Source organism: Physella acuta, unplaced genomic scaffold (assembly GCF_028476545.2).
Source record: "Physella acuta isolate Inbredline_101_S28 unplaced genomic scaffold, ASM2847654v3 ptg001863l, whole genome shotgun sequence".
Classification (NCBI taxonomy): Eukaryota; Metazoa; Mollusca; class Gastropoda; family Physidae; genus Physella; species Physella acuta.
This window is the reverse complement of record NW_026733369.1, coordinates 52473-75612: the sequence shown is the minus strand read 5'-3', so window position 1 is coordinate 75612 and position 23140 is coordinate 52473. Positions and strand designations below refer to the sequence as shown.

Here is a 23140-nt window from a genome sequence, read left to right as displayed (position 1 = left end):
TCTTTTATTTTGTAAATATTTTTGTGCAACATTAAAAATAGCATTTTAGTCAGCTTCTCACCCAAAGCTTTTTATGGTTTTATTTCAGGGTTAAGCATTAAAGTGATTGTTTTAGTTAGGACTAATTATGTCTCAGTTGCATTAAGAAAATCAGTAAATAGCTGTTTATGTTTAAGGAACAGTTTGAAATATACTCAAATCAGTAAATTAGCATTATTCATTAAGTGTTCACAATTTTATTTACTTTGTAGCATATGTAACAAGCTAACCAGTTTTGCCCAATGGGTACATTGAATGATAAAGTTGTCAAACTTTTATTACTAACTCATTGCAGATGAAATACTAGTAAGAACAATTTTTTTAAATCTTCAGACAACACATTATAACATGTTATCAAACGATACTCAACAAGTTTGTTCAGAATTCAACGTTTATTCAAAATGATCCTCATAACAGTGGATGCAAACATGTCAGGAATGACAAAGATAAATAGTGAATCTTCAAAAAAATGAATTTTGATGATGATAGCAAAAGAAAAAAACATTTAGCAACAAAATTACACATCAGACACAGCTACACCACTTTCTGAGTTTTCAAAAAATTGAGTATAATACACAGAACACCTTGTTCTCAAAAACATTCTCATCACAATTAGCATCGATATTTGTAATGAACATTATCAATTAATCTAGATAATTAAGCCTCACAGAGGAAAGTCATACTTTTAAAAATGGGTATCAGATATAAAGATAGTGTTCACTGCAATGTTAAATTCAATAAATCAGTCACACTGATACCATGCACACATGGTCCACTAAAGCCATTAATAATTCTCCTTGATAAAAGGAAAATAATCACATGATAACAGGGGCAAATAGTCATTTAGTACCAATACATACTTTGTGTAATAACAGCAGCAGTATCATACAGATCTATTAAAATTCACTTAAACAAGACATTCACAATGACATTCCGTTGGTTTTTTTTTTACAATACAACTTGAACCTGTAAAAAATGTACGCCCTGCACTTAAGTTTCACTGAATATAAAATAATTTTCAATAAGAACTGCGAAACATCTTAATTGTTGGATATTGTATAAATAGCAGTTTTAAAATACTAAATGCACTCAGCTCTCATAACTCATCTTTTTCTTCAGGGTCTTCACTTTGTGGTGGTGGTGATCCACCAGTCTGTTCATATAGTTTTGTCATAATGGGTTGAACAATGCCTTCCAATTCAGTTTTCTTTTCTTTAAATTCCTCTGCATCAGCTTCAGCATTACTTTCTAACCACTTGATAGTTTCATCAACAGCCTCTGTGATTTTCTCTTTATCACCATCACTCAACTTTGCTCCCAATTTTTCTTTATCATTTATCTGATTTTTAAGAGAATAGGCGTAACTTTCAAGCTCATTCTTGGCATCAACCTTTTCTTTAACCTTCTTATCATCATCTGCATATTTCTCAGCATCATTGATCATACGCTCAATATCCTCAGGCGACAATCTGTTTTGATCATTCTGGATAACAATTTGGTTTTTACTTCCAGTGCCTTTGTCTTCAGCAGTTACTTTGAGAATGCCGTTGACATCAATTTCAAAAGTTACTTCAATCTGGGGAACTCCACGTGGAGCAGGAGGAATGCCTGTCAAGTCAAACTTGCCCAACAAATGATTGTCCTTTGTCATTGAACGCTCTCCCTCATAAACCTGAAGATGAATTATTAATTTAAATTAATAATTTAATAATTAATATTTCATAAAACAATTCCATTCAAAAATTTACAAATTGTTTTAAAACTATAAAATTAAAAATGAAGTATGTACCTGAATAGTTACAGTTGGTTGATTATCGGCCGCTGTAGAGAAAATCTGTGACTTCTTAGTTGGAATGACAGTATTTCTTGGAATAAGCTTTGTCATGACACCACCAACAGTCTCAATACCCATTGTAAGAGGATTAACATCAAGCAGCACAAGATCTCCAGTATCTTCTTCCCCACTCAAAACACCAGCTTGGACAGCTGCACCATAAGCAACAGCTTCATCTGGATTAATGCCTCTGCTTGGTTCCTAAAAAATAATAAAAATTTTTAATAACCCAAAAATTAATACAAGATGAACAACATAAAACTACTTAAACTGCTTAGAAGAAGATGAGTACCTTGCCATTAAAAAACTCCTTAACTAGCTGTTGGACTTTAGGAATACGGGTTGAGCCACCAACCAACACAATTTCATCAATATCATCTGTCTTGAGATCTGCATCTTCCAACACTTGTTTTACTGGTTTCATTGTGGACCGGAACAAGTCCTAAAAATATACATTTGAAAATGTTAAAATACATATTTGAAACTAAGGACCTAATTTTTTTTCGTAAACTAACACTAAATTTTAATGACAGTGACAAGCAATACTACTTACCATGTTCAGTTCTTCAAATTTAGCACGAGTGAGAGTCTCAGAGAAGTCTTCACCATTAAAGAAAGATTCAATCTCCAAACGAACACTGTGAGTAGAAGATAAAGCACGTTTGGCCTTTTCAACTTCACGTCGAAGTTTCTGAACTGCACGATTGTCCTTCTTAATGTCCACACCCTTCTTTTTCTTGTAAAGTTTAATAAAATGCTCCATTACTCTCTGGTCAAAATCTTCTCCACCTGTAAAATACATTGAAATAAAATTTAAGTTTCAATCCTTCAGGATCCTTTAACAATTTTATTAAGCATAAAAAATTAAACAATATTTGACACATAATAAAATAAATATCCACAAAACTGACCTAGATGAGTGTCACCATTGGTGGATACTACTTCAAAAACACCATTATCAATTGTGAGTAGAGAAACATCAAAGGTTCCACCACCAAGATCGAAAACCAGAATATTCTTTTCACCATCCTTCTTATCAAGACCATAAGCAATAGCAGCAGCAGTTCTGTAATTGAAAATATTATCCATAATTTTAAAAGTTTCAAGAATATAGCTAATGAAAAATTTAGATACAATGGTCTATCTCATAGTCAAATGGAACAATTGACTTACGGCTCATTAATGATTCTCATCACATTGAGACCTGCAATAGTTCCAGCATCCTTAGTGGCCTGTCTCTGAGCATCATTGAAATAGGCTGGCACTGTCACAACTGCATTAGTGATTTTCTTCCCTAAATACTCTTCAGCAATGTCCCTCATTTTTCCTAAAACCATAGCTGAAATTTCTTCTGGTGCAAATGTTTTTTCTCCTTCAGAAGTATCTACAACAACGTATGGTTTGCTGTTTTTGTTAACAACCTAAAAAGAAAAATTACAAAATACTGGAACATATTCTACAATTAGCAAACAAATCAATATCCTCAAATTTCCATTGCTATTAAACAAGATCTTATAATAAAAATCAAAAGCTGGCTCAAGTGCCTCACCTTAAATGGATAATATTTTATGTCATGTTGTACAGATTTGTCTTCCCAGGAACGTCCAATAAAACGTTTCACATCAAATACTGTATTCTCTGGGTTAGATGTAAGCTGGTTTTTGGCAGCATCACCAATCAAACGTTCACCATCAGAGGTGAAGGCTACATAGGAGGGTGTGATACGATTACCCTGATCATTGGCAATAATATCAACACGACCATTTTTAAACACACCAACACTGAAACAGAATAGAGAATTTATCAATTATGGTACCTATGTTGTTTTAAATTTCAATAAGACAATTTCAGAACTTAACAGTTTGTATCAAAATATGGACGTAAAAATATATAAATCTAATCAATAAGAAAAATGCTTGAGTATAATTACCAGGAATATGTTGTTCCTAAATCAATACCAATAACTGTTCCAACATCAGATTTCTTTTTGTCAGATTCTTCTGATTCCTCCTTTGATTGAACAACACAAGTGCTGATCATCAGCACCGCAAACAAGCAGAGGGTAAAATGCTTTTCCATTGTCACCACTTCAATCCACAGAGCAGAGTTTTAAAATAACTTACTGGGCTGAAAAAACAAGAAAAAGAATTTAAGCCCTGTGTTAGTTTATTTAAAGCCTACCATTAACTAACTATTATTAAAGAGGAAAGGGAAAGTGAAAAAAAACCCAGAATGGGACTATACAATAATGGACTTTGGGGGGGGGGGGGGGGGGGGGGGGGGAGGGGAGATATCACTGATTAACATAAAAACAATTGACGGGATTCAGAGTGTAGATCTTTTTGTCCATATAGACTTGACAGGCCTATTACTTTGTAAAGATTGAGATTACCATTCTTTACATATGATAATACTTAGTAGCATACTAATCGATTAGAATCTGACATTTAATCATTCATTATAGGAACAAGTGAATCCTGATCCCAAGTTATAGAATCTTTAAATCTAGATCTAGTAAAAACCACTGTAGATCTAGAATGGTTCTACATCTAGACCAACTTACAAGGAAAGTAACTGCAGACATTTAAGATAGATTGTAGATTAATGTAGATCTAGATCTAGACTGTAGACCTATTCGAGATCTATATCTAGTAGTTTTTCTCACTAAATCTAGAATTTACGCAATTATCAATTTAAACATGACCACTGAATAATAGACATCCATATTTAATCCATTAGGCACTAACTTTGGAGTTTTTAGTTCGTCTTAAACTAAATTACTTTATTTAATATTTATTGTCAATCACTGCCATGTCCAACACATCTCTCCATGACAACTCTTCTTAAGCTTGAAGCTAAAGAAAACCACAAATCAAGTTAGACTTTTTAAGTGGCCATCCACAAGAGTTCCTCACTAGTGATCACCAAATAGTGGTCACGTGGTTTTTTTTTCAAAAAAAATTTGGTTGTCATTTTTTCGGCTGGTCTCATAAAAAAACGGTTGACGATATTTGATTTATTTTTTCATAGACTGATAAAACTAATAATGCTTTAGTATGGAAATCAATTTTGTAATATGGAAATCGATATTTAAAAAGTTCTAGTATTTTTGATGAAACCAACTTTTAAATTTAGCCTTCATTCTCCAACGCAAATTTTAAAATGCTTTTCTGGCATATATAGCCCTGCCACCTATAGCTTGTTGTTATAACGTGAAAGTCCCGCCATCTTGCGCGTGGTAAACATTTTAAAAACTAATTAGTAGAAGGTCTCTGGAATTTGGCCGAAAAATCGTCGGAAGTCAAGCGTCCGGTCCGGGCGCCATATTGTTGTAAGCAACCGACCACGCCTCCAAGTTAGCGAGTAATACTAATATCTAGATCAGGAACTATTCATTTTTAATTAATTATATTTAGCCTAAGTAGAGATCTATATCTAGATCAGGAACTATTCATTTTTAATTAATTATATTTAGCCTAAGTATAGCCTATTACTAGAAATCTAGATTTAGATCTAGATCTAGATCTATCGTTTGATAGTTAATTTAGTTTCCATTCTCAATTCTGAGGTGAAGTCAGCTTTATTTTCATTGCAGCAATATTTTAAAAATAGGGCCTTAGATCTAGATTCTAGATCTAGACTAGATCTATCTAGATTTCTAGAATCGGGGCTACTCTAAGATCTAGATTCTAATATCTAGAATCTAGATCTAAATCTAGATAGATAGGGTTGCCAGGTGTCCAGTATTTGAGCAGACTGTCCAGGATAAAATAAATATAAATACTGGACAAGTAGATTCTAGATCTATATGAATAATACTCTGTTACCCCCCTTTCCATCCTTCCCTTCTCAGGGAAGGATGGAAAGGTGTCCAGTATTTTGAATTTTCGGAAAAGGTATCTGGCAACCCTAATTCTAGATCTTCGAGATCCAGTTCGTCGAATAGCCGGCCGGCAAGTTCATCTGCCTAAAGATTAGTTTAGCTTAGCCATAGCAGCTTAGGGCTAAAATATTAAATTATTAATATTTAATTCTAGATCTAGTCGACTAGAGCATAAAGCTAAAACAGTATAGTGACTAGACTAGTTAGAAGAAAATGTCTTACCGTTAATAATGTTCAAGAATATAGTAAATATGGATAATAACCGCTTCTTTCTCACTTTGACTTCCTTCTTTTCTGCTTTGCTTTCGATATGATCACTGACAGCCTGTAGATGCGTTTTTCTATTATTAGTGTTCTTGGCGTGTCGGTTTGTGATTGGTTGTCGTCATCGCTTTCTAAGTTATCCATTGGATATCGTGGACGGAAGCTTGGAAGCTCCGCGAAAAGACACGTAGACTCTCGACGACAAAATACGTACTACGAAATCATGTTTCATCATCACATAAATAAAAACAATTTTTGTTGTTTTGTTTTTAAAAAAATAAAGGCACAAAATTAGCACCTAGATGTAGAATCTAGATCGAGATTCTAAATGCAAAATATTAAAAAATATTGCTTTATTTTGTAATGCTTTTCAAATTTTTGAAGTACCCTTTTGGCCTACTGTAAACAAAAATAAGTAGGCTTGTTAAATTGGAGGATAATACTTAGTGGGCCCACTAAGAAAGATGGTTTGCTCACTCAATCATATTAGGGGTGGGAGATACTAGAAATGATCACTCACTTAAGGAGGGGTGAAGGTTCGCTGAGTTGCATATCACATATAGGCCTATATATATATATATATATATATATATATATATATATATATATATATATATATATATAGGGCCTATATATATATATATATATATATATATATATATATATATATATATATATATATATATATATATATATATATATATATATATATATATATATATATATATATATATATACACTAAAGCAGTTTCTGCAAGTGCGGAGTGAAGCAGGTCTACCGTCCCCAAACTGAATAATTAAGACAGAAAATATATTTCGATGTCTGAAAGAAACACTGGTCTAAATCATAGGGGAAAATTGGCACACGTGCCATACAGTCATGTGGTCGTTAAATTAAAATTAGAAACTATTGCTAAGATCCTTACATTAAATTGATGTAGTAAAATGAGTTATGGTCACACGCTTTTCTTCTTTTTTCGCCAATCTTATAACAAGTTAAATTTGAAATAGATTTCGATTTTTTTTTTTGGTGAGTAAACAAATATTTTGTGAAATATTTTTTTTCTGCTAACAAACACTCTTTTTCTCCAGCAGTTCAATAAAAAAAATTATGGAAGAAAACCTTTAAAAATAAAATGCAGTGAGGCAAGTTAACACACTGGGTATGATATTACAAATTACAAGTCTAAATCTTATTGTGTGGAATGGCAACATCATGCTATTTAAAAGACGTTTTAATTATTAGAAGGGTTTTAGTTAAATTGATAATCTTTATGTTCACTGATGACCATAATCTTCTGATTTTATGTAGATTAATTTGCAGATGTCACGAAAAGTTATATTAATTTGTATCTAATGGCTTAAAAAGGCATGGATGTCACCGGTGCAATAACTTATGGTGTGGAGCTTTAACATGTATTGAATGTACAACTTAATACCAATCAAAATGCACAGGGATTTATTTAATCTTTACGTTTGAGGGGGCGCCAAATGGGTTAGAAAAATAAATTGAAAGGTTGAGAGGGTTGGAAATTCAAAGTTTGAGTGGGGTGCAAATCGAAATCTTGAGGGGGGGGGGGTTGCAAATCTGCCTGGAAGAAACTCTAAATGTGTGACACCAACTGGGGTGGGAGGTTGGGCGCTTTTTTTTTTGCCAGTGCCAACGTAAATAATTGTACAAATGAGATGAGGGGGGCGCAAACTTGATAGTTCGCCCAGGGCGCCGGAATGGGTCGCTACGCCAACAGACTCAATGATATTTTAAGGACTTGACCCGGCTTTGAACTTTAGACTTTCGGGTTAACATCATATGCATTTTCTGGACAGCGTAGATATGTCAATAGAGAGACTACGCGAACAGTGTTTTAAAAGATGTCTGGAAGAAACTCTGGACATAGAATTATCTCCGCTAACTTCGAAAGTTAAACATTCCACCATTTACACCCACACACACAAAGCAAAATCTCGAAAGTTAACCGCTCCAAAAGTACGTGCATCTTTATAATAGTTTCAAGGTAAAATTTCCTGAGCCTCTTGGAAACAGCCAATATATACCTGACAGCATCCCACTACTTGTGATTACGGTGTAAAAAGGAGTTCACATGCAGTGTTTCTTCCAGACTTTTTTCTCCGGATGGGGGGTAGGGGTGGGGGGGGGGGGGGGGGAGGGATAAATTCTCCGGGGGTGGGGTGGACACTGGTAAAAGTATACATTTTCTATATAAATTTCCATTTCGTTCGGGAGGGGGGGGGGGTCGGTAGACTTTCTTTTGGCCTGTAAGAAACACTGTTCACATGTTGAATGGATCCTAGGTAAATACAATCCCTTTCGTCACATATTGTCACAAAATGTCAGGCACCCTCTAAATGACGTCACATCTCAGTCTACTCTCCATGTCCCCAATTTTATTGTTGTTTCTTTCTAAATTGTTGTCTTAACACGGCCAATGTTAAGTATATTATTCAATGTATTGTTCGATTAAATATGTTTTATAAAAAGTCTTTTCAAATGCGAAATAACGGAGATATTTCAGTTCGTTTATACCTAGATCTAGTAAGTCAACTGCGTTTTGAAAAGCAAATAAAAAGTGACGATATCACACTTTCTGGCCCCTCTTTTCCAGAGTTTCTTCCAGGCATCTCCTCAGCCCCCCTCCCCCCCCCCCCCCAAAAAAAGTCTACCGCCCCCCCCCCCTCCCAGAGTTTCTTCCAGGCGTCTCTTCGGGGGGGGGGGGGGGGGCAAAGCCCCCCCGAAAATTTTTTACCGCCCCCCGAACGAAATGAAATTTATATAATTTATATAGAAAATATATACTTTTAACAGTGTCCGCCCCCCCGAAGAAAGTCTACCGAAAATTTCAAGTGCCCCCCCCCCCCCCCGGAGAAAAAAGTCTGGAAGAAACACTGCCCCCACCCCGAACGAAATGGAATTTATATAGAAACTATATACATTTAACCGTGTCCGCCCCCCCCCCCCCACCGAAGAAAGTCTACCCCCCCCCCCCCCCCCCCCCCCCGAAGATTTCAAGTCCCCCCCCCCCCAGGGAGAAAAAGGTCTGGATTAAACACTGCTCCTTTCTTCAAACACACATAGTTACAAAAGTTCATTAATTAACGTCCCATCTGTTTTTTGCTTAATTATATTAACTCAATCAAAATATTTTGTTAATTAATAAGGCTTAGGCCTAGCCTATAAATAAAAGAGCATTTTTACAGTAATTTATTGTGCCAGTTAGTCAGTTTTCTTATATTATTTTGTATTACTCATTATTAGCTATATGTCTATATGTAACCTATGCTAAACAAGAGACATAATATTAAACATTATATTTTTTAACACAGCATAAGCGTGTTGTTTAACACAATCATTATACAGTTTAAAATGTTAATAATTTTTTTTTAGCATAAAATCTCTACTTTCTGCTTTTTGTGCCGACATCGAGAGCCGCGTGGGACTACCATCGTCTACCATCATTTACCGACCGGGATTCGAGCAGGTTAGTCGTGTCTCGTAATGTCTTGTGAACCACGTGTTTGCAATCTTAGATTTCTATGTGTTAGTTTAATTATCAGCCCTAGACTAGTCAACAAAATTGTCAAAGTAGATCTAGATTCTAGATCTAAATCTAGTTTAGATCTAATAATTTAATAAAATATGAGCGCATGGTGATGATGAATTTTATTCCTACATTCGCGGTTTCCACCAGAAGAACAGCTCGAGTTCTGAAGATGGCCTCTGTCCTTCCTTGGATGTCTGAACCATAAACTCGTCTTTTTAATTTTGAACTAGAATCTAGATCTATCTAGATCTAGAAATCTAGATCTATTCTGTGGTAGACTTGTTTTAGAATAATAGATGTGTGGCATAGTTAATTTTAGAACAGACTATTTTTATGTCTATGATCTAGATAGGCTTTTTGATGAGAATTACAGAATGATTTTTTTATTAAAAATGTATTAATAATAGCTAGAATACTAGTAAACTAAGCTAATTTAGCATATTTTAACTTTCTGTGCAAAGTCATTATTACTGAAAAAAATTCCAAAGTCAGGTCAGCCTGTGGCACCCTCCACTGAACTTGAAAGAAGGAAAAAAAAATTGACCCGTGACCTTCATTAAAACAGAATTTACTTATGTTTCTTTTTAACTATTAGTAAACATGTGCTTAATATTACCCAATAAGTAATAAAAATTTGACAATTAATTTTAATTACTGTTGTAAAGTGAGATAAACAGCTTAATAAACACGTGTTTTCTTGAGGGGGTGTGACCCGGGTGTGGCACATCGCATGTAACTTTTTATTTCTGTGTCTTATGACTATTTGTTCACAATCAGCATGCTATGCTTTTAAAATTGATAAAGGGTAAGTATACCAAGCTACAAAACCTAAAATCTAACTAATAATTCATACTTTCAGTTTAAAAAATAATAAAAACGATCATCAATGAAGAAAGCGTAAACATTCTATTTTTAGGTGTGACATAAAAAAACAGTCATAAACCTAGCCAAATGATTGGATTCTTGCGCGGCACACATTTTCCCGCGCCTCGTGTTCACCAAAAAAGATTATAATAAAATGGCATTATTACTTGCACGGACCACATCTCATTCCGACCATAAGTTATTACCAGTTAATTGTAATGTGTGTAAAATTGATACTTTCAAGTTTCATATACACATAGTTTGGTTTATTATACACGGGGTATTTTAGAGTTATTTGATTCGAAAGATGAGAATTATATAGAGCTACTTTCACTAAGGCGCCGCTAGCGAGACAAACAAAGAAATTAGGCCAAAAGTAGATCCGACAATTCTTAATTAATAGACTTAAATAGAAACGGATAGTTCCGATTTCTAAAATTAACGATGGCTTCGTAATCATTAGTTTTATCCCTCTACCCATTAGTGAAAGCGAAACTGGTCGCCATTTTTGGTAAGCGCATGAGCCGTGAGATGGCTTCAAAACAACAAACCCGGAAGCTGTGAATCGAACGGCCTAATCTAGAATTCTAGACCTCGTTTCTAGAGCTAGATCTAGATTTCTAGATCTAGAATAGATTTCCTCTGCACGGTCAAGCCTCGTAGCGGTCATCGCCTGTTTATTGCTTCGTTTAAAAATTGTAGAAACTACAGGTATCTGGGTAATCTATCGTTTTGGGTACGTAAAATCGCCCGCGACTAGAGCAAATTACATTGTCCGAACACTACGTGGGACCGAACACTTCGTCGGTTTTTGGCTCATAGAAACTTTAATTAGCATGTCTCATGCGAAACCACGGCGCCTGCACGTAAACTGTTCATTTATGAACACTTCCGTGTCAAGTACTTCCGTTTCCTCTCTCAAGAATTATTTTTAGAAAATTTTTAACGTTGCATGGTACGCACATTTCTATTTTTACACCAGCCGGATGAAGTGACCTAGGGTTGGACTTAGGGGCAAAACTTGAACCAATCAACGCTTAGCTAAAAGGTTACACTATAAATAGCTTCTATATATGTATGGAACATCGTAAATGTCAAGGTTAATGGGTTATTTTGTGCTTGAACAATAAAAAAAGGGGTGTTCGCTAACTTTTTTGACCTTACATGGGACCGGACAGCAACACAAAAATATTATTAAATAAGAATTTAGAGCATAAAAGGGGCTGGTTATTGAAGGGAAAGGGTCAAATGAGGTCAAGAAGGCAGTGGAATGCGAAAGAGGAGGGGGAATCATGTGACCTGGCTGGCTTAGCAGCGTACTGCGCGAGCCGCAATGGCTGAATGGGATGAACTTTGGGAGTGTGGGAAAAAGGTTTTATACTATTAAAATTACCTCACAATCAATAACACAATATAAATGCATATAATATATGTTTTTATTCATTAAATTGACTTTAAATTATTCTAAATAAACAAAAAGTGCTTTGTCCGATGACGGGTAAAGGTGTCCGAACACATTTGAAATTGTATTACATGTGTCCGAACACACGTTAAGACCCCCCAGTCACTATAACAAGAATAGCTAAAGTTCTATGCGTATGAATACAAAATGACACACACATTATTAAAGTAGAATGATTGCGGATAGATGTGATACTTTTTTTTCCTTCCTATGTTAAGCGGTCACTGAATGAGACCGCATGGAAGTTTTAAGTTGCGTTTTTTCGCGGTGTGTGTCCGGACAGTGTAATTTGCTCTAGTAATGTGAAAAACAGGTGACTCCTTACATTTTAATAATTATTTCACATTTTGAGGAGGATTTATGTTTTGAAAAATATATAGTTTCCTTGTTTCATTTATGTATCTGTTTTTAAACAATTGAATTAAAACTTTTCAGTAATAAATGAACACCAGTGATGTTTCCAACAGATGCAACCATGCTCATTTACTATAGCAGCCATCTTGTTAGTTTTATTTTTATAGACTTATAGCGCGAGATTCAGGCGGAAGTCACTCTATTTTACAAATGGCTGCTGTTTATATAGCAAATCTTACTTGCAGACACTGCTGTTTAAAGTTAATTTCTGGCCTTTATTGATATATTTAGCCATTGATTTAGGTTTATTATTCATTTATCTATAATATTTGACACAAACATATCACAATATACTTCTATTACAGCCTTGACAATGAGGTAACGTTTTCGTACATTAATAGCCGCGGGCGATTTTACGTACCCAAAACGATAGATTACCGGTATCTGCTGTCCATTTCTAAATAGATCTAGATCTAGAGAGTAAAGTTCCACTTGCGGTTAAAACACCGGTGCGGCCATCGCCTGTTTATCGCTTCGTACAATATTTGTTTTGATGTTTTATACAAAACTACCGATATCTGCTGTAAACCTGTCCATTTCTAAATATATCCAGGTCAAATTCTGTTTTTCTCCTTCTGGAAGTCGAGTTTTTAAAGTTTCGAGGTATGACGTCGTAGGCGATTCTAGTTCCCCGTATGAAAAACACTAGGTCCCGGATGAGATGAATAAACCAACCAATCAAAGCTTTTTATAACTAAGTTAACTATAAATAGCTTCTACAATATGTGCGGGACACTGTACATACGATAGATAAGGCTAATAAAGCAACCTGATAGGTGAATAGGGGTGGCCGCAGCTTGGGTGTCGATTTGGGTGGTTTCACCGCGCTGCGTAACCAATGACTTGAGCTAGACTAGCCTAGTTCTAGATGCTCTACATTTCAAGCTAAGCCTAGAATTTCTATTTTTTTCTGCTGTTTTAAATTATTTCGATCATCTACTTCTTCTAAATCTAGTTTGTGTCTCTACATACAAGCATATCTAAGCAAATGTTACGTTATGTCTTGTCAGTGGTTGTTACGTCCCTTTTGTTATGATTATTAGTTGCGTCCCTTGAGTCATCACTGGGTCAACTTTTAATGTGGTTAATTAATTTAATTTACCTTTTTTTAAATTTGGTTTTGAAATCTATTAATTAATAATACAATCAACAAAACGTTTAAAAGTGTAAAATATTTATTTTATTTATTAAACTAGGATTAAAACGTATAAAACACGATCGTTACGCAAGCCGGTTCAGATGGCCGGAGGGAAAAAAAGAGGGGGGAAAATATCGCAAGTAGCACGTCACTAAAACATGAATATCTCAAATTCAATGCGTAGGAATATAAAATGATTGATACATATTAAGAGTAGAAAGGCAGAGGAATAATATAGTACTTTGGGTTTGTTTCTGTGTTAAACGGTTACAAAATAGCGCCCGATGAAAGTCGGGAGTTCGCTATGTGTGACCGGTTGTGGAACTTCACTCTAGATTATATCCAGGTCAAATTCTTTTGTTTTCTCCTTCTGGAAGACACGTTTTTAAATGTTTCGATGTATGACGTCGTAGGCCATAAACAGGCGATGGCCGCACCAGTGTTTTAACAGCGTGTGGAACTTCACTCTAGATCTAGAATCTAGATACCCTGAGTAGAGCCATCGAGCTAGTATTGACACTGGTTTTGACCAAAAAATCGTTGGATCAGATTTTCATTTGCAACATGTCAGTGAGAAGTAGATCTACTAGATTTCGGTAATACTCCATTTTAGCGTATTTTATTCTCCGCTTCTCGTTTACTTCCAGTTGAGCATATTTTATTATAACTGAAACACTCCTAACTAAACGTTAGGAAAACATGATTTATTTTATTTGTATTGTATTTTTCGTTTTAGATTTAGATATGCTTTTGTCAAAACGTGAGACTAGAATACTGACTACAGAGTAGTGAAAGCGAAACCGGTCACCATTTTTGGTAACCGCATGAGCCGTGAGATGGCTTCAAAACAAACCTGGAAGCTGTGAATCGAACGGCCTACTATAAACATTTATGACCTTACAATGACCCCAAAACTGAGGCCAACAATTTCAAACAGCTATTGCCCGAGCTATGAAGTATGCTGATAAAGTCAATTTGAAGCCGCGACAGTGTAAGGATTTTTCTCCTGCTGACGATCACACGATATTTAACTGGAACTGTTCTAATGCTTTGGTTTTATTTACCTTTTCTAATTAAAAATCACATTTTTAAAAAAAAGTAGATCTATCTCTAGTCCTAACATTTTTGTGTTTCGGTGGTGTTTATAATAAAATAAGCTCAACTGGAGATGAGCGTGAAGCGGGGAATAAAATACACTAAAATGGAGTTTTACCCTAGATTTCTTGATCTAGAATATAGATAGCAAAAAGGCCAATGTTTTTAATTCAAATTAAGTGTAACCTGCATTATGATGTATACTATGATAGTGTTTAACCCTCTTAAGACGTAGATCTAGCTTTGAGAGCAGGCGCTATATAGAGTCTGCTATTATTTATTAAGCTTTGCACCTGATTCACAAAATAATCGATAAACATAAAAAGCACTTTTAGTTAATGACTGTTTTACTACATTGTAGTTGGATGCTGTAACTTTATTTTTCATTTTCAGGGCTTTAGCTTTAAGTTCAATTGCTCTTGCTGACTTAAAGAAGGTACTAGATTTTATATTTTTGGTTTGTTTTGCTTTCTGTGTTACTGGAGAGATTATAAATCTCTGGTGTCAAAGAAAGCATATAGCAATGAGCTTGACACCAACATGTTGTGATTCTTGACACAGCATAGAATATTTCAAGCCGACAGCCTCATTTATCTTATTAAAATATACAATAAAAATTATAAAACTTGTCACGTTTAGTGGTAGCTAGCTTATTAGTATAATTTTAAGATTGTATTGAAGTAAAGATTAACATTTAACTGTTGGTACTTTTCATAATTAATGCCCAAACATGTGCATTAGGTAATCAATGCTTGATCAAAGAAGCAACCTATCCTAAAATTAAAATTATTTATTGCTGGTGCCACCTAAAATTTAAGGATTTTGTTGAACCTAATCACAATACCTAGTTTCCATTTTCGAAGAGAGATTTTCTTCGGGTTTTTAAAAAAATACATTTTCAAATTGTTTTTCTTGTTTTGGTTTTTTCTATTTTTTACATAACATCCCATAAATTGATTTACATCTTTATTTGAGTTATTCCAATTTCAACCAACCGTTAATATACTTGGGTGTCACTGATGATATATTGAACTCTCTCACTGATTCCAGTTGATGTCATTAACATATCTGAGACACTTAATACCGGAGTTATATATTTTATACTTGTTTTTAATTTGCAAATAACTTTTCTTACTATTTATAGGTGAAAATGTCAGAAATGCTGTTAACTCCAGTCTGTTTGGGTAAGCATCACAATTTCCCATTAGTATTTAAGTGCCATACTTGATGATTGAATTAAGCTATCTGATGACATGATAGACATAATTTCGCCCCTATCTGATATGGCATGTGTAAATGAAAATATTGAAATAGTAAGTCTGATTTATAGAAACAAGGTTAATCCTTTCATTCATGCTTGCTATCCTTACTGGACGTTTTTTTTTAAAATTTGGCACATATTTAAATATAACTTTAGTTAATAGACTTGGAAAATCTTTTGTATTAACCAAAAGAACCTAATGGTAGTTACTTTGTTCGGTTCTTGGCCAGGTAAAATAAATTTATTTGTAGTTTTATAGAACTAGGACATTCTCACTACTAGATAAGCAGTTTATAGGTAGCAAATGTCATGTAGCACTGCAAATAAACCTGGGTTATGTATTTCCTTTATTTTATTACTCTTACATGTTTTTAATTTTTAATTTATATTGTTCCTGTATTTTGGGTTTTTCTTTTATAAAATAGCCATATATGATGAATCGATTTGTCATAGTTTTTATGATTGATCTTTATCGCCCCAGTCTGAATTGGCTTGATAATATTCTGTAAATAGTAAATCTTAGTTTCTGTACCTGTTTGTATAATGTGTCTGTGATGAAAACAGAACTCTCTCTTCCTGATGTTAACTTGATGAAATAAGCTCTGAGGCACATTAAGCCCATTAAAATAAAATGAATGGTTTAAAGATAATTTTAGTGTTGAGCTGTGCATTTCAAGTCATTAAAAAAGCCACATGCATTTTGTATTTTTTTAAAGTATTTGAAGTTAAGCGCATTTCTAAAGCAAGTTTTATACATTTAAACTGCTGGTTGTAATTGTCCAACTATGGCTATGATGAATACTTTCCAACATTCGCGGTTTCCACCAGAAGAACGATGAGTTCTAGAGATGGCATTTGTCCTTCCTTGGATGTCTGAGCTATGTCGACCCTCCAAATAGTTTTTAAATGTATACAAGCTTCTTACTAGTACATACTAAATTTGAAAGTTGGCAAAATTATTTTTAAACCATAACCGATCTATTAGGCTTACATAGTTCTAGTGTGGTATATGCACTCAGAATTTTGTGCTCATATTGTTAGTTTTATTTCTTAGTACAAGATCAGGACTGTTACTTTTTCTGTATTGTTTCCTCTGCTGTTTTTCCTGTATTTAATTGGGTTCTCTGCTAACCTGTGTCTCCTTGGTGATATATTTACCTTGTGTGGCACAGAGAGCAAATAGCATCCCACTTGACACCAACATGATTGTGATTTATGACACATCATAGAAAATTCCAAGTGAACATTATTGATTCTTGACCTTAAGTAATATTGATTTTACATTGAATGGAATCTGAAAACATGGATTTTTTTTTAAAAGGTTGCTTACCTCATTTGCTGTGGTCCTGGGCTGTGAATGGAAATGGGTATGTACATGATCATCTTGTTTACTTTATTTATAGAAGATTGTGCTTGAGAGATTTCTTGTGATGAAATATTAGATAGGGACAACTGAAATAATGATTGATTTATCGTTTCTGAATGAAATCTCAATTACTAGCCCAAATAGTTTAAAAAGTCATTACCTAGTTTAGATTGATGTACATTGAACATCCCAGATTTCATGATGTAAAATTTTTTAATTTGCGTCAAGACTCGTTTTTAAAAAAATTTACATTATTTTTCTTGTTCTGAAAAAGAAATCTGGTCTGTTTCAATTTTAAAGGGAGCTATAAAAAAATTGATTCCTAAACTGCTTTATAATTTATAATTCTTGCAATTTAATTTTTTTCAAATTTAATACCTTTTATATTAATATATGTGAACATAGAAGAATGTTAGGGGTATTTTGATCTTTGTTGGTTTTACATGATGATGTGATCAAACAATGGGAATCTCTCTGACTTACTGATGATTGTTTGTTCTGACAAAAACCATTTCAGATTTTTAGATATTATTTTATCTTTAATACTCATTTGGAATAAGTTACATTCCTTCTGGTAATTATTTCATTCCTTCTAAAAGTTAACTTAGCTCAAGAGATTTGTATGATGAAGAATGATTCTACCAGATGAATAATCCTGATTACATACAACCGTTCCATTATTTCTGAAAATCTCTTTGGGTTAATATAGTTTATATATTGGAAACAGTAGTTTATTAAAGTTCTATATTACTCTTGATATGCCTGTTTTGTGGATAGCATAGGTTTTATGCCAAAATTGTTTTATAATCAAGCTTAGTATGTATTTTGGAATTGTAGTTCAAATGCTATTGTTTTGCAAATACCATTTTGTAATTATAGTAGATTGCTCTATACCCTCTTATATCATCTGACAATCTTTTCAGCTAGCTGAACAGTTTCTCCCTTACAGTAGCTGCACAAGATCCTACTTAGTAAGTCCTTTTATTAATATAAACACATCTAATATAATGAAGTCATACATGATGATCCGATAACTCATATCTAAAATGACTGAATTTTATCGCCCCAGTCTGATATGACACTCAATAGCATGTACTATCTTAAATTTGTACTAGTTAAGAATATCATCTTAATAACATGTAACTTATTTTACAGCTTGTCACAACACAAGTCTAGGCCTATGTCTTACCCGTAACCCCTAGATGAAGGTGGGTGCCATTTTAATTTACTTCATACTGAATGTGATGAATGCATTATCTGTACATATGTGATGACAATAATGCCCCCGTCTGAATCAGTAATAACCTTAGTTTTTAAATTTGTTGTAGGAAATGCTTTTTTAAAATTTTGACTCCTGGACTGTCAATGTGTACATTACTTTTTATTTAAATTTTAGCCTGCCAATGGACTGTTTGGTGGCCACTAAAGTACAGAGTCTATCCCCAAGGTAAGTGTTTTTAAAATACATTTCTCTGTGATGATACAGATGACGAGTCTGCTTTCAAAGTTCCCCTAAACTAGGTCAGTTTTTGGCTGATGTTATGGGTTTTCTTTGATTGTGTGATGACACTCGAGGCATTTGTCTGAGAGGCTTATGTTGGCATTGTTAATGTTATTTTATCACATCTGATCATTTTTTAAATTTGTTTTCAGCATTGATTGGACATGGACAAGTCTGTAAAAGATGATTCTGTGTATTCAGGTTGGTTATTTGCCTTACAGTTCAGCTTATTTCTCATTGATGATACAGATGACGAGTCTGTTTTCAAAGTACCTTTAAACCATGTCAGTTTTTGGCTGGTTTTTTGGGTTTTCTTTGATCATTTGATGACACTTGAGGCATTTGTCTGAGAGAAACATATACCAGTACCTGACAAGCACATTCTTTCATGTGTTGCTTTTACATTTTTAATATTTGTCTCTTTTCAGAATCCATCGCTGACAAAGATAGCTGTAATTGTAGACCACCAACTTGTATTTTGTATCTGTATGATGAAGTGGATTTCAATAAATTAAAAGCTATATAGAATTGGCAGTTTTTTTTACCTTGCTGTAGTTGTATTTTGTTTTAACGGCTTTTCACAACAAAGTTAAATTGGGCTGTTTGGAAAAGTCGTTAGACAAGTTACAAAAAAAAAATGAAACTGCATATTCTAAATTATATCTAGGTTTTAATTGAACTAATTTTGCCTAACTGATGGAAAGATCTTGCTGATGAATTTAAATTTACAAAATTAAAGTAATAAGCTAGACAAGTGATACTATTGGGGGGGGGTGAATATGAAAGTAAAACTAAAATGAAAGTTCAGAATAAAAACCACCGGTGCCCAACGTATGGCCCACTAGTTCAATGTTTGCTATCCGTCCAGGACAAATATCCTACTCTTCAAAGCATTCATTGAGGGAGATAGTCATTAATAATTTTTGGAATATTAACGTAGTTATATCCCCTTAATTGCTTTAGCTACCGCTCTCCTAGGATCGTGGCGCCTTCTTTTGGGGTTTAAATAAAATTTAAAACAAGTATAAACGACAACCACATTACTAAAACTATCCTACTAATTAAAAACTGTCGTGTTGTGTACATTAAGTATAAAGGGTTCCGACAAGTTTAACACAATTACAGTTTACAGCCATGTTTAATATCTAAAATTAAAATATGTAATTATACGAAATTTTAAGTTTCTAATAAATATTCTTAGGTACATGCAATAAGATAAAACATACTATGTAACCAATTTGTTGCCTATATATTTGTCCATATATAGGGAAATCACATGGGTAAGTTTACACAAAAAACAAAAATAACGTGTCAATTTCGGCACACTTGTATCACAACAGAATTACTTAATTCAACGAATATATTTTATAATAAATACACTTTTTTTTTCACTCAATTCGTAAAGGACGAAACTAAATTATAATTCAAATTTTGTCTGTATTTAACATATATTTAACATGTATATATATATATATATATAATCTGTTTGTAATCGAGGATATATTAGAAAAAAACCGATACTGCTTGTATTAAGTATTAGGTAGTCCAAACTGAAATTAACTATGGATTACAGACTTCTGGAGTATGGCATGAAAGAACTTTAATTGTAAGCTCTATGCCACAAATTTTATGAAAATATCTAAATAAATAAAAAGTTATGCGATTTTTAAAAAAGCAAAATTTGGTAACAACTGATTTTCAAAAAGTGCCATTTTTGAGAACCCATATTTTCTAAACTAAATAACATAGAAGTGTAGAAATTGGTAAAGTTACTGAAAAGTTTGCAATATATATGCCCAATTTTTTTCAGTCATCTAAAGTGAGTCTTTCTAAGGTAAAAGAATAATTGAAAATGACAAAAATGCGTTTTGGTCACTTTTACTTTCATACAAAAAAAAAAAAATCATTTTTTTTTCTTTGGACATAGAATAACTCTAAAACTAAAACTATTGTGTTGGTAATATTAACAGGAAGAATGTGTTCATTCATTATTTTCAAAAATCACATGAGTTCAAATATTTTAAAAAAATGCCTGTTATCTAGTGCAGGAGCAACAGAATCAAAATTTAATGGAGTAATGTAATGTAATCTAATAAAGACGTGATGTCTACAAGTGATGCAGCAGTTGATGCTACATTCAAAACTATCGGGTTGATAACTGCTTTGGTGGAACAGTTTTTAAAATGACAACTCCACATCTTTGTACGTCTTGTTTCCCTCAACCTTGATCTTGTGGAGCATCAAGAGTAAGCGATAAGTTTTGGGAACTGTAGGGGGAGGGGGGTTGGCCTTCTTCCCTTCCCTTGTAAGGAAAGTTCTTGATAGGCCACCATAAATGTCTCCAGCTATGGAATAAATAATTGATTTAGTGATGAATAAAATATAATTAAATTTACTATTAGCCTATTGTGTAGACCTACTATTTGTCCTATGACTATAACTGGAAACGTATGAAAAAGCCTGAAAATACCTTTTTGTTAAAAGTAATGTATACTTGATAGTATATTTTTAATAGTAATTCTACTGGATGAAATATTCGTTGCTTGTTCCACACTGGTTGAGATATCCAATGATGAAGATGCCATACTGTGGTTCTCAACATCCTATAGGACAACTTAACTGTCCTCCATTGTTACTATATGCATATAAAATAAATAAATAATGATAGGCCCTAAATACTACTAGTGCTACTTACAGTACTTACACTTACAACTAATATAACATTTAAAACAAATGTCACAACATGTAGAATCATTTAATAAATTGCACCACCATCTAAAAATTGATCTGGTACATTTTATTACGGAGACTGGCGCAGACCATTTCACATTATTCAGCAGGGGAATCAGAATCAGAGTGCTCAACAGAAAATAAAAAATTAATCACATTAGTCCTTAAAATTTAGTGTCTTTTGTTTTAACTCAATCGATAAAAATTAATAGGTATTATAATTATAAATTTCTTTTGTGTTTCATTAATATTTCATAAATATTTAACCATCGTTCCCTGTAAATAATTGAGTTCGTCCACATAGTAACCAGGATTGTCTGGTGGCCATTTTGAATTTGTCGATTCATAATTTTGACGTGATAGTCCAGATAAACTGTAGTAATACGACCCTATCAATACTATCATTGATCCCATTCGATAGATTTTAAAGAATTAGTTAAGTGCATCCATATTTCAAGTCCCTAGAATGTCCTGAATTAAATAGCTTCACGTCTAAACACACCCTGTGAACAAGCGTAGTTCACTCGCTAAAACTGTGGACTAGTAGCGTTCAAATTTACATTAATAAAGTGTACTAATTAAACCAAACTGACATTCAAACTTAAAATTCATTTATTAAAATGGAAATGAAGCTTTAAAAATGATACTTACAACTTGTTTGAAGGCTCTAGCAAGGGTAAAATCCGTTTAGCATCATCGGTCGTCAACCTTTAAAACCGTTCTGCGAGCTACTCACCCGGGGCTGAAAGTTGACTCGAGAGTTATATGTTTATTGAGGGCACGGCTTCGCGACCGTAAATCAGAAATACTTGAATTTACAACACAAAGTAGTTATAAAAGTGAGCTTTACATCGGTGTTAAAATTGAAACAGAATTAGTTTGTTTTCGTGTATATATTGTCATTTAAAGTTTAAAGCTGATTTTTAAAAATGAAATAAGCAAGTTATTTTTTCAATTTATACATCAAACGATAGACTAGAATTCGCTCTTTAAAAGGAGATTAAGATTATGCTTCTACGATGCTTCGTCGCGAAGCCGCAACCAAATGAAACAGTGTGGGGTCGATCGGTACTCGCAAAACGGTAAAATTTGTTGACGTAACTGATACTTTTCAAACAAATAAAAAACACATTCAAACATGTGTTACAGATATAAAAATACCAGATTACCACAGATAAAGACTTAAACTTTATTGACATATAATTTTTATTCTTATAGGACAACTAGAAGTAGTGAAATTTTTTTTTTGAAAACCGCAAAAACTGACCCTAAAACGAACTTTTTCGCCAGTTTGGACTACCTACTTGTATTCATGTGTTAAAAACAGTTCATTTTACGTACTTAAAATAATAATTTTCAATTATGAAAATTAAATAAAATTAAAAAAAAAGTGTATCAACGTTTATAAAATTTCTAACTGTATCTGAATTGTTTTTGCATTTAATCCTTTAGCTCTCATAAAGTCCCTTGATTAGGAAAACACAGCTACTTCCCTCTAAAAAAAACATGAAATCGGGGGAAAAGAATTTACCCTTATTACTTTGTTTTGGTGTTAGGAAAAAAAAATAATTACATAATTAGCGGGAATGAAGTGCAATGTCGTTGATATTTTAATACTGCCTTTTATTTATTACATACACTGAACGTACCGTTTTCTTCTTCTTATTTTTAATCAAAGACAGGTGAAGTAACAAAATACATCTTTATTCGGGAATGGTAATTCCCGCAG

General features: G+C 33.5%; 1 protein-coding gene, 1 long non-coding RNA gene and 1 other non-coding gene across 4 annotated transcripts; 2 read left to right on the top strand and 1 right to left on the bottom strand.

The window, feature by feature from the left end:
• Window positions 1-412: 412 nt before the first annotated feature.
• LOC131930863 (endoplasmic reticulum chaperone BiP) lies at window positions 413-6137 on the bottom strand. The gene is made up of 9 exons (XM_059287523.1): window positions 5979-6137; window positions 3804-4000; window positions 3423-3654; window positions 3047-3294; window positions 2785-2939; window positions 2427-2662; window positions 2166-2315; window positions 1829-2074; window positions 413-1711 (listed from the first exon to the last, which is right to left on the bottom strand). The coding sequence occupies exons 2-9, from the start codon at window positions 3950-3952 to the stop codon at window positions 1136-1138; spliced, it is 1992 nt and encodes a 663-aa protein (XP_059143506.1). The 5' UTR covers window positions 3953-4000; window positions 5979-6137; the 3' UTR covers window positions 413-1135.
• Window positions 6138-9684: 3547 nt separating this feature from the next.
• On the top strand, window positions 9685-9782 carry LOC131930881 (small nucleolar RNA SNORD14). The gene has a single exon (XR_009384183.1). It is a non-coding gene; the product is annotated as a small nucleolar RNA SNORD14 (small nucleolar RNA).
• A 4561-nt stretch (window positions 9783-14343) lies between these two features.
• LOC131930864 (uncharacterized) lies at window positions 14344-19203 on the top strand. Of its 2 annotated transcripts, none has more exons than XR_009384181.1 (7): window positions 14344-14989; window positions 15698-15737; window positions 17136-17181; window positions 18104-18151; window positions 18336-18388; window positions 18577-18627; window positions 18834-19192. It is a non-coding gene; the product is annotated as an uncharacterized LOC131930864 (long non-coding RNA). The 2 variants fall into 2 exon arrangements; XR_009384180.1 differs by lacking the exon at window positions 14344-14989 and having other exon boundaries at window positions 14998-15737; window positions 18834-18882; window positions 19110-19203.
• Window positions 19204-23140: the final 3937 nt, after the last annotated feature.

Coding starts and splice junctions, on each gene's coding strand:
- LOC131930863 (XM_059287523.1), bottom strand. CDS start 3,952: ATGGAAAAGCATTTTACCCTCTGCTTGTTTGCGGTGCTGATGATCAGC. Junction 2,940..3,046: donor ATGAGAATCATTAATGAGCC/GTAAGTCAATTG, acceptor TTTCAATTACAG/AACTGCTGCTGCTATTGCTT. Junction 2,316..2,426: donor AATTTGAAGAACTGAACATG/GTAAGTAGTATT, acceptor GTATATTTTTAG/GACTTGTTCCGGTCCACAAT.